This window comes from Chaetodon auriga, chromosome 16 (assembly GCF_051107435.1).
Source record: "Chaetodon auriga isolate fChaAug3 chromosome 16, fChaAug3.hap1, whole genome shotgun sequence".
Taxonomy (NCBI): domain Eukaryota; kingdom Metazoa; phylum Chordata; class Actinopteri; order Chaetodontiformes; family Chaetodontidae; genus Chaetodon; species Chaetodon auriga.
In genome coordinates this window covers 9,324,576-9,340,730 of record NC_135089.1, presented here as the reverse complement: position 1 = coordinate 9,340,730, position 16,155 = coordinate 9,324,576, and the positions used below count along the sequence as shown (strand labels likewise).

The window sequence follows — 16,155 nt, the reverse complement described above, 5'->3', positions numbered from 1 at the left end:
CCTGTCATTAATTTCTTGGAAAAACATCATTCTTTTGTAAAACTAAAATAGTATTTTCTGTAAACAGTGAGTTTTGTAACAGTGTAATAACTCATGACCTGCCTTTGCACAAATGTTTGTGTGGGGAAGTTACAGAAAGCATTGGCTCTTTGCTAACTGCCAGTCAAGACCTGTGAGCGACTCAGAAAGCAGAAGTATTTAGTGAGGAGGTTTTTGTCACAGTGTAAATCACTGTGATACGTACTCATTGACAGAGTCGTCCCATGTTTTACAGTAATAGACTGCTGAGTCTCCCTCCTCCACATTGTTGATGATCAAATGATAATCAGTTGCTGACTGATGAGTAGATGTGAACTTTGGAGATGAGAAACCAGAGCCATAGCTGGGAGAGCTCCAGCTGTGATAAACATCAAAGACAAACTGAGGAACTCCTCCTGGAATCTGTTTGTACCAGCGAGCTCCACTGCCTGTGACAGTGCCCAGGTTACAGTCCATGGTGGCTGTCTCTCCTGTCCTCAGCGTCACAACAGGAGGCTTCTGTGTCACCACCGTCACACCACTCACACCTGGAAACAACAAGATGACATGAAGTCAAAAGAAACACACAGACTGATGAATCCAACATGAGCTCAAAGCTGCAGTAAGTCAGCCTCCTTACATGTTAGAGCAGTGATGAGAGTGCAGAGGGTCCCCAGCATGTTGTCAGTGTGTGCTGAGAATGGCCTTGGAACTTGGAAAGTGAGCTTCCTGCTGACAGATTAGAGGGTTTGGAGGATGAGGAGAGGAGGTGCTGGAGGAGCAATTTAAGACAACACTGAAACTGAGAGTGACTGACAGGAGGAGGAGCTTTGCTTCAATCTGCATGCTTTGGCACATTTCTTGCTCTCTTCTCTTCTGTGAAGGGAAAAGTCTTTTCTGTCTCCATTATTGCCTCTGTAGACCCCAAAATATGACAACATGATGATTCGAACAAGACTTCCTGCACATTTCTTGTCATAGATTTGTTTCTTTAGTCACTTCTAAATAAAAGGGATTGAATTGAGTTCCCTCTGATTTCACAGAGAGCTGACACTTGACCTCTTCATTTACATGCAGCTATAAATAAGCAGAGGAGGCCTGCAGGTGCATCCTGGGAGGGAAGAGAGGGAGGAGCAGAGAGGTGATGCTTCACTGACGGAGGATAAATGTTCAGTTTCATTTGCTCATTTTCTCTGATTTGTGTAACGTCTTAACGACTGTAAGCGACTAAAACCAAAAAAAGGTGATTTTAATCTCTCTGTTGAGCTTTTATTGCAAATTAACTCCTAATAACAATGTAGCTTTCTGAAGAAAACACACTGAAGTAATAATCAGACAGAAATATGTCTGTTATCTCTGTGTCCTGGATTCATGAGATGTGAGATGAACATGTGGAGTAAAAATAAAATCTACTGACAGTTACAACATTTTGATGAACATTATTGTTTTAAATGATGTTTTCAAGAAAACAAATAAATACAAACACTTTTGTCGTCCACAGTTTGTTGTATGTTCACTTTTTATTGAATGAGTCTGGACAAACGCAGCAGTTGCAAAGCTGATACAACACCTCCACCTCACTGTCACAACATTTATTACAAGCATGCAGACACATCTTTTCTAACACGTCAACCTCGTCATGAGCAAACAGCACAAACAGTAAAGAAGCAGCTTTGAAATGCTCATTCTGCTCCTCTGCTATTCTTCAGTGGGACAGTGCGACTTGTCGATGTTTTTCTCTGAAGTCTGGGAGCCCAGAGACACTTTACACGTGTAAACCTTATCCATGTTCCAGTCTGACGTCTGGATGGCCAGAGAGCTGCTGATTCGGAAAGTCCGGTCCGCTTGCTGAACAGCGGTGCTGGTGGAGATCCCGCTGCTCACTGGACTCCCACCAGACAACCAGCTCACATCTGCAAAAGGCACAGACTGACTGGACAGACAGACCAGAGTGGCTTTGTTGGACTGGAGCTCAGCACGGGACGGAGGGAAGACTGTGAGGACAGGAGGAGGGAGGCTGGAGCCTGAAAACACACCAAGGACATTCATCAAATAACCTGAATCACTGATACAAAGCACGACAGCAGCAGATTATTTCACTGTTTTCTTCAACAACACGACAAACACAGTGAAGAAGTGAAGCATTTTAAATGAGTGAAAACATTTTGAAATCATCACCTAAAATATGAGCACTCTTCCTGTTTCAAACAAAGTCTATCAGTTACAAACGTAGAAACATTTGGATTCATTCAGGATCATTTTTATGTTGAAAAAATTCATGAAGTCACTTTCTGTGTCTCACAAATAACATGTGAAAAAAACTATATTCACTAATATAAAAAACTGTGAAAAATTCCCTAAACTGTAGAAGATTAGTCAGTAAACATTAATAAACTCAATAATTTGGTGTTGATATGACAGAATAAATTACATTTGACAGATTATTTAGCATTTGGTTTTACAATGATACAAAAGTGTCATCAGTCTTGAAAAGAAATCATCAAATTTTGTACATTTTGTCCAAATGTTAAAATTGCTCAGCCATCAAAACACTTCAGAGTATTTGTAGATATCATTTAACACATTTTGATCATTAGCAGATCTTTACTTTGTCCTCAAAGACACAGTCTGGCATCAAAGCAGATGAAAAGAAGTCAAAGTGAAATTCACTCAACAACATGTTTGACTTTCTAAACAGTCAGCCTGATATGAATTGATGATTTTCACCGAATTTGACTCAGAAACAGAGAATCTGTCTTGTTTTGCGATCAGTTAAAAAGTACTTACTTGTCACAGTCAGCTTGGTGCCTTGTCCGAATACCACAGTGATTCAGTTTGTACACATGGCCGTACAAAAACCTCCTGACTCTCACTGATGAGGGGAGTGGAACTGAAACATCCTGTTGAGACCAACTTTCACTGTCAACATCTCGTTCACTTCATCAGTCTGCTTCTGTTCACAAACACTGCTGGACTTGAGGACTGATTCTCAGTCTTCTGCTGCATCCTTTTGTTTTCGTGCTGGACATGTTAAAAGTCCAGATATCATCAGTCAATTCAGTCCAATGTTAATGAGGAAAATCATTCAGACAATGCAGCTGAACCTGGTTGGATGTTATTGACTGCAGGGATGGGATAACAGTCATTTTCTGTTTAACTTGCTGCAGCCAAAAGTCGTCTTCAGACGATCAAATTCAACCAAAGCAGTTGATATAATGTCAGAGACATAATTACTCACAAAAATGGCTCCTGCTGTACTGAACTCATCAGGCTGTGGATTTTGTCCTGTAACAGTGTTCACCCTGTGTTTGGTTGACATTGTTGGAGACCCACAGACCCACTGCTGTCTGTGCAAATATACTCAATATGTTCTTCTTATGACCTCATTAAAACTCAATGTGTAGAAAAGTGAAAGATGTTTTGACACATGGTGACATTTCTGATGTTTGAGGTCAATTCAATGTCAGAGAGGTCAAACTCCCTGTTAGACCTCTGATGAACAGACTGTTATAAAACTCCAACAACATGAACTGATGGAGACTGATTTGATGTTTGGGAGGTGAAATGCTGCATAAAAAGTGCTGACAGCACCAATCACACAGATGGAGCTGATTCAAATCCATTGGATTTAATCTTGTTTCACAGACGGATTCTCTGAGACCACAAACAGAAGTGATTCATCATTTCCACTGACTGATCAATACAGATATTTACCACATATATTTATCCCCAACAGAAAGAATGAAATTCTTTGTTTATCTTTGTTTATCAGTCGTTGGTGTTTTTTCTGTCTTGTGCAAATGAAAATAATTAAATGAAAAGCAGAAAACAGCAAATGCTGAATCTAATTATTTCTTCAATTTCAGTGTTGAGAGAGATTTGGAAGAAACTTTGACATGAAATTGGTCAAGATTAGATTGATGAAACTGGATTTTAAGTTATTTTTAAAGTCTCATGTCGGGTAGTTATAGAGAGCATTAGTTCATGTGTCAGAGAGTCAGAAAGCAGAAGTAGTTAGTGAGGAGGTTTTTGTCACAGTGTAAATCACTGTGATACCCTCTCTTTAGCAGAGTCGTCCCATGTTTGACAGTAATAGACAGCAGAGTCTCCTGCCTCTGCCCTCTTAATGATGAACTGGTAATCTGTGTTTGATGAGGCTTTAGAGTTGAATCTGTCTGAGGAGAATCCTGTTCCAAAGATGAGTGAACTGCTCCCGTAGTAAAAACCCAGAACAAACTGAGGAGCTTCACCAGGAACCTGTTTATACCAACTGACATAAACATTATCATATCTCTGAATGTTGCAGTTGAGAACAACCTCTTGTCCTGGAGAAACTGTGTGGACAGCAGGCGTCTGAGTCAGCACGATCACTGCATCAACATCTGTCAACAAACACAGAAAAATCCATGAGTGAAAGGTTTGTGTGTGAAAATCTGAGCTATGAAAGCAATGAGAAGAATATCTTACATGTTAGAGCAGTGATGAGAGTGCAGAGGGTCCCCAGCATGTTGTCAGTGTGTGCTGTAAACGTCCCTTACTGTCCAGCTGAGAGGTGAGCAGGGTTGGAGTGTGAGGAGAAGAGAGACTGAAGCTTATAAAGACACTGAGGAGAGGAGAAGAGGAGGAGGAGGAGGAGGAGGAGGGGGAGGAGGAGGAGGAGGAGGAGGAGGAGGAGGAGGAGGAGTTGCAACATTGGTTTCATTTTTTTCTGTTCTGCTCTGCTCTCGACTCCGTCACTTCTGTTTTGCCTCACTCTCAACATCCATTTCATACACAATCACCACATCTGGCCAATGATCTCTCTGCTGAAGGACCTCGAGCCAATCACTCCTCGGATGCTGTCCATTAAATAATTCACCGTGTTTCTGTCTTTCACACCTTTGTTTGTGCAATCCAGCACCTCCCCGTCACCTCCATCTCCCTCAAGATGATCCCAGTGATTCAACTGAGAGGTTCCATCCTCCACCTGTTGGCTTTCCTCCACCAGCAGCATCTTGTAGACTCCAGGTGATTCCACCTGTCTCCAGTCTTCATGGGCTCAGGCTTCATGGTGATGCAGCACATTGATGGAGTCAAATCAGCTTCATCTGTTAACTGTTTGTTTCTGTGACAGCTGTGCAGCAGTTAGCTTCAGTGCTTGTCTCATCAAGTGGGATTCATGTAAATTATTTTCACATCTAAAGCCAGAAAAATCAGGTGAATCCATTGAGAAGATATTGGATATTAAACAGTGAGATTTTTCATCATACATGCAGGGAAAACATTGAGCTTTGGTTCGGGGCTTCACACTCACAGATGTGTCCTTTGACTGTTAAATCCACTTGTGTTCTCATCACATAAATGTTCTCTTTACTTTTGTCTCAATGTCCTTTTCCTCATTCTGTCCTCGGCCCCTGTCTATCTCACTTCCTCCAGGCTCATGTTTTTCCATGGAAGTCACCTGACTCTCCTCACCAACCTGCTCACCTGTTCTCCATTTCCCTCATCAGTGTGTCGCTCCACTGACCAGCCCCCATTTCTCAGTCTTTGGCCAGATTGTTAATGTTGTTTCATTCCTTGCTTTCCAGCCAGAATGACCCTCAACCTGTATCCTGCTACCCGAACCTGGACCTGGACCTGGACCTGGACCTGGACCTCCAACCTGACCGTCTGCCTGATCCATGGACTTGTGATTCTCTTCCTAATCCCTTTGAATAAGTCTGTTCAGGCTGCTTTCCTGGTTTTGACCCTTGTCTGTCTTCTGATTCAATGAGCTTTTGCACCTCTATTTTCACAATAAATCACTGACCTCTCCCTGTCTGTCTGGACTGTCTGCATTTGGGTCCTTCCCTCATTATCTTGAGCAAACTCCTGTGAAAGATTTTCATGAATCAAACAATCTATAGACATGTTGCCAGGTGAATCAAAGATTTTCATTTTGTTTTGATTTAACTGCACATGACAGAGATTTTCGTGTTTTTAACTTCTGGTGAGCAGATGACATTTGGACCTGTCAATGAAGACGGAAAATGTAACTAGATTACAATTTAAAACAAGTGTTTGTGTAACATCATCACGACATGTGCACCAGAGGATTTATATCAGGAAGGATTTTTAACATTATTGTTGATAATTATATCTAAAATCTTGATTATTTTATAATGAGTGATAAGAAAAAAATGTAAAAAAGAAACAACAATGAAAAATCATCAGCTGAAACAGGAGCAGTGTTTCTCTTTAAAACATCACAGATCACAGTGGCTGATGGCTTCACTATCAGCAGGTCAGAAAGCAGAAGTAGTTAGTGAGGAGGTTTTTGTCACAGTGTAAATCACTGTGATACAGCTGCATCAGCAGAGCCATCCCATGTTTGACAGTAATAGACAGCAGAGTCTCCTGCCTCTGCCCTCTTAATGATGAACTGGTAATCTGTGTTTGATGAGGCTTTAGAGTTGAATCTGTCTGAGGAGAATCCTGTTCCAAAGATGGGTGAACTGTGACTATGGTAAAATCTCAGAACAAACTGAGGAGCTTCACCAGGAACCTGTTTATACCAATGGACATAATTTCCAGAATCAGTTTTGCAGTTGAGAACAACCTCTTGTCCTGGAGAAACTGTGTGGACAGCAGGCGTCTGGGTCAGCATTTTCGCTGCATCAACATCTGTCAACAAACACAGAAAAATCCATGAGTGAAAGGTTTGTGTGTGAAAATCTGAGCTATAAAAGTAATGAGAAGAATATCTTACATGTTAGAGCAGTGATGAGAGTGCAGAGGGTCCCCAGCATGTTGTCAGTGTGTGCTGTAAACGTCCCTTACTGTCCAGCTGAGAGGTGAGCAGGGTTGGAGTGTGAGGAGAAGAGAGACTGAAGCTTATAAAGACACTGAGAAGAGGAGGAGGAGGAGGAGTTTCAACACTCAACACTGGTTTCAGTCATGAATAAATATCCACAAATCAGTTTGTTCCAGTTTGTTTTGTTGTTGCTCTTGTTGTCTTTGCAGGTCTGATGATGACCTTTACATCAGTGCTAATATTCTCAGCATTGATACAAATGTTCTCTTTAAAGTGCTGTTTCATTTCAACGACATGAAGTAAAGAAGATCAGATGCTAAATGAGACTTCATTGGATTTCAGAATTGTTTTCTCCCACAGTAGTTTATGACAATATATTCAATCAACAGTGCTGAGTAACAATCAGAGTCAGCTGTAACGTGTACACAGGACTCTGGACATGTTTCAGTCCTGACTGTCTGTTGCAGTCTGTTCTGTCCTGTTTGGTGGTCGATCCAAACCAGACAGTGATGGATGAACAGCGTCCAGACTGGATGACTGCAGTGTGGAACTGGACCAGCAGCTCCTGAGGCAGGTTGAACTTCCTGACCTGACACAGGAAGTTCATCCTCTGCTGGGCCTTTTTACTGATTGTGGTGATATTGGACGTGCACTTTGGGTTCTGGGAGATTGTGGATCCCACCAGAGGACCAGCTGTCCATCCTCCCATCTGTATGAAGACTCATCAGCGTCATGTGGTCGATGGTCATTGTGTCGTCTGCAGACTTCAGGAGTTTTACAGACGAGTGTCCTGAGGTGCAGTCGTTGGAGTCGAGGGGGAAGAGCAGTGGGGAGAGCACACATCCCTGAGGGACGCCACAGCAGGATGTGATTTTCTCCAGTCTCACCTGCTGCTTCCTGTTTGTCAGGAACTTTGTGATCTGTCAGGTAGAAAGTAAGAAGCTGGAGTAAACACAACTGTTTATCCCTTATCTCAGTTTGATCACACTTTGTAAATTGTCCTCTCACCAGCTTAGCATGATCCATATTAATAATGAGTCCTGTTATGAATTTCTTGGAAAAACATCATTCATTTGTGAAACTAAAATAGTATTTTCTGTAAACAGTGAGTTTTGTACAGTGTAATAAAACGTGACGTGACGTTGCATGTGTCAATATTGTTTATGTTCAGCAAATATGAGATCGTTCTCCGGATTAATGTGAAACTTTGATGAAAATGTGAAAAACTTTGAAAACATGACTTTAATATTTTCGTGGGGAAGTTATAGATGACATTGGCTTCTTGCTGACTGCCAGTCAAGACCTGTGAGAGACTCAAAAAGCAGAAGTAGTTAGTGAGGAGGTTTTTGTCACAGTGTAAATCACTGTGATACGTGCTCGTTAGCAGAGGTGTCCCATGTGTGACAGTGATAGACAGCAGAGTCTCCTGCCTCTGCCCTCTTAATGATGAACTGGTAATCTGTGTTTGATGAGGCTTTAGAGTTGAATCTGTCTGAGGAGAATCCTGTTCCAAAGCTGGGTGAACTGCTCCCATATAAAAAACTCAGAACATACTGAGGAGCTTCACCAGGAACCTGTTTATACCAACTGACATAATTTCCAGAATCAGTTTTGCAGTTGAGAACAACCTCTTGTCCTGCAGAAACTGTGTGGACAGCAGGCGTCTGGGTCAGCACGATCACTGCATCAACATCTGTCAACAAACACAGAAAAATCCATGAGTGAAAGGTTTGTGTGTGAAAATCTGAGCTATAAAAGCAATGAGAAGAATATCTTACATGTTAGAGCAGTGATGAGAGTGCAGAGGGTCCCCAGCATGTTGTCAGTGTGTGCTGTAAACGTCCCTTACTGTCCAGCTGAGAGGTGAGCAGGGTTGGAGTGTGAGGAGAAGAGAGACTGAAGCTTATAAAGACACTGAGGAGAGGAGGAGGAGGAGGAGGAGTTTACATCAGTGTTCATATTCACAGTGGTGGTATAAATGTTCTTTTTAAGCTGCTGTTTGAACAACAATGAACATCAAGCAATGTCTGCATTATAAATAGTGCTGGAATAGGTATTGAATGATTAGATTAGATTAGATTCAATTTTATTGTCATCGTCAGAGTGCAGCACATAGACAACAAAATGCAGTTTAGCATCAAACCAGAAGCGCAAATAGTCAAAATACCCAAACTATAAATACATACAGGTAGTGTAATTGGCATGAAGTATAAACAGTATGATATCAGTGCAAGTAATTACCATGAAACTATACCACAAGGTGGTTAGAGGGAGGCGTCAGTGTCCATCAATGGGAGGCTGGTGGGGATTAGAGGGGAGGCTGCTGGGGGACAGAGTTCAGCAGGGTAACAGCTCTGGGGAAGAAGCTGTCCCTGTGCCTGCTGGTACAGGAACAGAGACTCCTGAACCTCCCACCAGATGGGAGGGGGGCAAACAGTCCATGGTTGAGGTGGGAGCTGTCTCTGCTGATGCTGCGTGCCCTTCTTCGACACCGCTTGCACTGGAGGTTCTCGATAGCAGTTAGCTGGGCACCGCTGATCTACTGGACGGTTTCACCACCCATTGCAGGGCCTTGTGCTCGGAGGCTGTGCAGCTGCCGTACCATACTGAGATGCAGTTGGTTCGGATGCTCTCGATGGTGCAGCGGTAGAAGTTAACTAATTAATTGATTAATGTAACAGGTTGCTTTATAACCATGAAGTGACAATATGCATGGATACATGTGTGTATGCAGCATGCTCAGGTTTGTATTTGATATGTTTTTGTGAGAAAAATGTTGAAACTCTGAAATCCTTCATTTATAATTCAGGTTCTGTGGATGTTTAGTGTTTCAGGGTTATTGCACAGTGATTGTTTCTGACACCATGTGACTGATTTGACTCTTCATCAGTGATGGTCTGTGGGAAGAAACTGTTCTTGTGTCTGGTTGTTTTGGTGTACAGAGCTCTGTAGCGCCCACCAGAGGACAGAAGTGGGAACATGTTGTGTCCACTTTGTAAATGCAGGTTCAACAGTTTGTGTTTAAAATCAATGTTTTTGTGACCTCATGAAGTTCAGTTATTCCTGGTGTTTCCTGTGTTTTCTCCCTGACCTCGTGTCTCCTGTGCTCCCCTCTTTGTTTCTCTGTGTGTTTGTCTGTGGATGTGTTGTGGTCGGAGCTCTCCTCTGCTCCTCACTTCCTGATTGCTGTTCAGCAGACACACCTGCTCCAAGCCGCTCACCTGCAGCCCGTCAACTCATCAACCCTGCACAACATCAACCCTGGTTCTTCAGTCACTCGTCTCCAGATCCTTCAGTTTGCTAAATCTGCGGCCAAGTCGAGCTCTAGTTCTGTGATTGCTCGTGTTGTTTCTATCTGTGATTAATCCTGTGTTAACCTGTGTTCAGGTTCACTCATTCTCTGTGATTTCCGTCTGTCTGTCCTGCTCAGCATCTCACCAGTCCACTCTACAGCCAACAGCTCAGCTCTCTGTGCCTGCTGTGCTTCTACCTGCTCTGTCGTTCAGCTCTGCTCTGTCCACTGTCTGCCAGCCATTGACTCACCTGACACACTCCACCGTAAACTCCAGCTTAGGTCACCATCAATTCATCTCACCTTTCCCAATTCCTACACAAACTGTGTTGAACCATCACCAGCCTTTGTCTGAGTGCTGCTTTCATTTATTATTCATGATGGTGGAGTGTTTTTAATGGTGAATTATTATTATTATTAATATTATTATTATTATTATTATTATTATTATTATTATTGTGCAAGAATGGATGCAAAAAAGTCAGAAATATGGACTTGTCTTCAATTCAATTCTTGAGGGAAGAAACCAAATAAAAGCATTTAAATGTCTGAAAACAAATGATTGTAAATGGTGAGATGTTAAACTGAGCTTGTTCGTGGCTCTATTATCAGTTGACATGTGTCAGAGAGTCAGAAAGCAGAAGTAGTTAGTGAGGAGGTTTTTGTCACAGTGTAAATCACTGTGATACAGCTACAGAAGCAGAGTTGTCCCATGTCTCACAGTAATAGACAGCAGAGTCTCCTGCCTCTGCCCTCTTAATGATGAACTGGTAATCTGTGTTTGATGAGGTTTTAGAGTTGAATCTGTCTGAGGAGAATCCTGTTCCAAAGCTGGGTGAACTGCTCCCGTAGGAAAAACTCAGAACATACTGAGGAGCTTCACCAGGAACCTGTTTATACCAATGGACATAATATCCATCATATCTCTGAATGTTGCAGTTGAGAACAACCTCTTGTCCTGGAGAAACTGTGTGGACAGCAGGCGTCTGGGTCAGCACTTTCACCGCATCAACATCTGTCAACAAACACAGAAAAATCCATGAGTGAAAGGTTTGTGTGTGAAAATCTGAGCTATGAAAGCAATGAGAAGAATATCTTACATGTTAGAGCAGTGATGAGAGTGCAGAGGGTCCCCAGCATGTTGTCAGTGTGTGCTGTAAACGTCCCTTACTGTCCAGCTGAGAGGTGAGCAGGGTTGGAGTGTGAGGAGAAGAGAGACTGAAGCTTATAAAGACACTGAGGAGGAGGAGAAGAGGAGGAGGAGGAGGAGTTTATATCAGTGTTAATATTGTCAGGGGTGATACAAAAGTTCTTTTTAAGGTGCTGTTTGAGTCCAAAGGCTTAAAGAAAATATGATCACATGATAAATATGATGTTGCTGGATTTCAGATTGATGGATTCTCACAGTTGTTTATTCCAGTATGAGCAGTAAACAGTGTTCAGTAACAATGAGAGTCAGCAGATCCTCACCTGTCCCACAGCACAGTGACACACCTTCACTGTTAGCCTGTTATCCCGCTGCTGTCTCTGTCCAAGTTTTTTCCTGCTGTCGTTATGTACACCCCTCCACCTCGCCATCACAGTCTTTGCAGATCTTCACTTTCATCATTTCATCATCGTCATCAGCTTGTCAGTCAACAGAGTCATGCAGTCAGGCTTTTATCTCAAATCTGTGAAATATTTTTACAATAATATTGTTTTAAAATCAATGTTGCTGATCACTACACCCCCGAACATTTGATCAATTAAAAAAAATATGAACACCACAAAAGAGCTGAAGTCTGACTTGTAAAAAGAATGACAGACATTATGAGTAAAGGTGTGAAGAGGTAGAACGGTCGTCCACCTATCAGAAGGTCGGAGGTTCACTCCTCAGCCTCTGCAGTCCACATGTCAAAGTATCCTTGGACAACACACCAAAGCCCAGTTTCCTCCCAGTGCTGTGCCATTGGTGTGTGAGTGTGTGTGAATGGTTAAAAGCTCATAATGAGCAGGAGGCCTCAGCAGGTAGTCTGAATATGTGTGTGAATGGGTGAATGCAGACGAGTGTAGTGTTGTTTTAGTGGTTGTCAGAGTCGAAAAAACGCTTCATAAATACAGTCAATTTCAAAATATATACTTGAATCAATGTGTCAGGAAAACCAATAAGAGCATGATTTTACACGATATTACACGGTGGGATGTTACAACCCAATTTCCAAACAGTTTGGGACACTGCTGTTGCTGGCATCGAATTCTAAATGAGGATGTCATAATCAGACAACAATGAAATTTCTACATTTCAACATTTCATATTTTGTCTTTGTGTTATTTTCAATAAAATGCGGGATTTTGAATATTCATGTCATTCTACATCTATACATGTTTCACACAGGGTCACAACTTTATTGGAAACAACTGCACACTGGAATTGTTGAACTCTATTATCAGTGGAAATATGTGAGACTATCAAAAAGCAGAAGTAGTTAGTGAGGAGGTTTTTGTCACAGTGTAAATCACTGTGATACAGCTGCAGAAGCAGAGCTGTCCCATGTTTGACAGTAATAGACAGCAGAGTCTCCTGCCTCTGCCCTCTTAATGATGAACTGGTAATCTGTGTTTGATGAGGCTTTAGAGTTGAATCTGTCTGAGGAGAATCCTGTTCCAAAGTCGAGTGAACTGCCAGAATAGTGAAATCTCAGAATACACTGAGGAGCTTCACCAGGAACCTGTTTATACCAACTGACATAAGCATAATCATATCTCTGAATGTTGCAGTTGAGAACAACCTCTTGTCCTGGAGAAACTGTGTGGACAGCAGGCGTCTGGGTCACCACTTTCGCTGCTTCAACATCTGTCAACAAACACAGAAAAATCCACGAGTGAAAGGTTTGTGTGTGAAAATCTGAGCTATAAAAGCAATGAGAAGAATATCTTACATGTTAGAGCAGTGATGAGAGTGCAGAGGGTCCCCAGCATGTTGTCAGTGTGTGCTGTAAACGTCCCTTACTGTCCAGCTGAGAGGTGAGCAGGGTTGGAGTGTGAGGAGAAGAGAGACTGAAGCTTATAAAGACACTGAAGAGAGGAGAAGAGGAGGAGGAGGAGGAGGAGTTTACATCACTGTTAATATTCTCACAAATGTTCTTTTTAAGATGCTGTTTGAACAATAATAAACATCAAACAATGTCTGGAGTAGAAATAGTGCTGGAATAAGCATTGAATGATGAATGTAACAGGTTGCTTCATAACCATGTAGTGACAATATGCATGGATACATGTGTATATGCAGCATGCTCACGTTTGTATTTGACATGTATTTGTCAAAAAAAATGTCTGTTGAAACTCTGAAATCCTTCATTTATAATTCAGGTTCTGTGGATGTTTAGTGTTTCAGGGTTATTGCACAGTGATTGTTTCTGACACCATGTGACTGATTTGACTCTTCATCAGTGATGGTCTGTGGGAAGAAACTGTTCTTGTGTCTGGTTGTTTTGGTGTACAGAGCTCTGTAGCGCCCACCAGAGGACAGAAGTGGGAACATGTTGTGTCCACTTTGGAAATGCAGGTTCAACAGTTTCAACAACATCCAAATGAGTTTTTAATGAAAATTGCAAACAGTTTAAAATCCATATTTTTGTGAACTCATGAAGTTCAGTTATTCCTGGTGTTTCCTGTGTTTTCTCCCTGACCTCGTGTCTCCTGTGCTCCCCTCTTTGTTTCTCTGTGTGTTTGTCTGTGGATGTGTTGTGGTCGGAGCTCTCCTCTGCTCCTCACTTCCTGATTGCTGTTCAGCAGACACACCTGCTCCAAGCCGCTCACCTGCAGCCCGTCGACTCATCAACCCTGCACAACATCAACCCTGGTTCTTCAGCCACTCGTCTCCAGATCCTTCAGTTTGCTAAAGCTGCGGCCAAGTCGAGCTCTAGTTCTGTGATTGCTCGTGTTGTTTGTATCTGTGATTGATCCTGTGTTAACCTGTGTTCAGGTTCACTCATTCTCTGTGATTTCCGTCTGTCTGTCCTGCTCAGCGTCTCACCAGTCCACTCTCCAGCCAACAGCTCAGCTCTCTGTGCCTGCTGTGCTTCTCCCTGCTCTGCCGTTCAGCTCTGCTCTGTCCACTGTCTGCCAGCCATTCACTCACCTGACACACTCCACCGTAAACTCCAGCTTAGCTCACCATCAATCCATCTCACCTTTCCCAATTCCTACATAAACTGCATTGAACAATCACCAGTCTTTGTCTGAGTGTTGCTTTCATTATTCATGATGGTGGAGTGTTTTTAATGGTGCATTACTTCAATCAGTTTTTATTTTGTATTTCATTGTAAAAGAATGAATGCAAAATACTCATAAATATGTACATTAATCAAATCTTGTGGAAGAAAAAAATAAGAGCATGTAAATGTTTGAAAAAACTGATTGGACATGGTGGGATGTTACACTGAGCTTGTTTGTGGCTCTATTATCAGTGGACATGTGTCAGAGACTCAGAAAGCAGAAGTATTTAGTGAGGAGGTTTTTGTCACAGAGTAAATCACTGTGATACAGCTGCAGCTGCAGAGGTGTCCCATGTTTGACAGTAATAGACTGCTGAGTCTCCCTCCTCCACATTGTTGATGATCAAACGATAATCTGATTGTGACTGATGAGTAGATGTGAACTTTGGAGACGAGAAACCAGAGCCATAGGTGGGAGAGTTCCAGCTGTGATAAAAGCTCAGCACAAACTGAGGAACTCCTCCTGGAATCTGTTTGTGCCATCCAGCAGCACGGTTAGTCACAGTGCCCAGGTTACAGTCCATGGTGGCTGTCTCTCCTGTCCTCAGCGCCACAACAGGAGGCTTCTGTGTCACCACCGTCACACCACTCACACCTGGAAACAACAAGATGACATGAAGTCGAGAGAAACACACAGACTGATGAATCCAACATGAGCTCAAAGCTGCAGTAAGTCAGCCTCCTTACATGTTAGAGCAGTGATGAGAGTGCAGAGGGTCCCCAGCATGTTGTCAGTGTGTGCTGAGAATGGCCTTGGAACTTGGAAAGTGAGCTTCCTGCTGACAGATTAGAGGGTTTGGAGGATGAGGAGAGGAGGTGCTGGAGGAGCAATTTAAGACAACACTGAAACTGAGAGTGACTGACAGGAGGAGGAGCTTTGCTTCAATCTGCATGCTTTGGCACATTTCTTGCTCTCTTATCTTCTGTGAAGGGAAAAGTCTTTTCTGTCTCCATTATTGTCTCTGTAGACAATGTCTCCCCCCGACCCCAAAATATGACAACATGATGATTTGAAAAAGACTTCCTGCACTTTTATTGTCATGGATTTGTTTCTTTGCTCACTTCTTAATAAAAGGGATTGAATTGAGTTCCCTCTGATTTCACAGAGAGCTGACACTTGACCTCTTCATTTACATGCAGCTATAAATAAGCAGAGGAGGCCTGCAGGTGCATCCTGGGAAGGAAGAGAGGGAGGAGCAGAGAGGTGATGCTTCACTGACGGAGGATGAAAAGTGAGCTTCATTTGCTCACTTTATCTGATTTTTCGAGCATCATGAACACTGAAAGCAACTAAAACCACATTTTTAGTTGCTTACAATTCATGAGGCCATCAGAAATGATGTGAGAGGATGTGGATGTGAGATTAAAGACTGTTGACAAGATATTGAGGGTTTAGATAAAATGGGATGTTATCTGCAGAAAATGTCTTGTGTGCATACCTATAGCACAAATGGTTTGTCAAATGGCAGCTGCAAGAGGTTCAAGAGAGTGGACATCCTTGTCTTTTGGCCCCTGCAGTGTGAAGTGTTGAGAGGTGTGATTATTGATTATCATCGATGTAGACGGAGAGTTAAAGAGATGTTTGATCCACTGAATGAATGACTGCTCAAAATCAAATTTCTGCATGTAAAGAAATGTCCAGTTGACTTTGGAATTTTCTGCATCCAGTGGTGCAATTCTGATGTTGAGTTGCATCAACTTCAAGGAGAAAAAAGCATTATTTAAGCACCACATCAACATTTTGTCTGTGTTTGTCAGTGTTTCTACAAACAAAGGAGAAAACGGTGCACGCTCGGTTTTCCCCGTCAACACGTCAA

The 16,155-nt window shown here is 42.4% G+C and overlaps 1 protein-coding gene across 1 annotated transcript; it reads right to left on the bottom strand.

The window, feature by feature from the left end:
• Positions 1–1,533: 1,533 nt before the first annotated feature.
• On the bottom strand, positions 1,534–15,065 carry LOC143333723 (immunoglobulin lambda-1 light chain-like). Its single transcript, XM_076751954.1, has 4 exons — positions 15,026–15,065; positions 14,615–14,933; positions 2,806–2,846; positions 1,534–2,042 (listed from the first exon to the last, which is right to left on the bottom strand). The coding sequence occupies exons 1-4, from the start codon at positions 15,063–15,065 to the stop codon at positions 1,717–1,719; spliced, it is 726 nt and encodes a 241-aa protein (XP_076608069.1). The 3' UTR covers positions 1,534–1,716.
• Between the last annotated feature and the right edge of the window lie 1,090 nt (positions 15,066–16,155).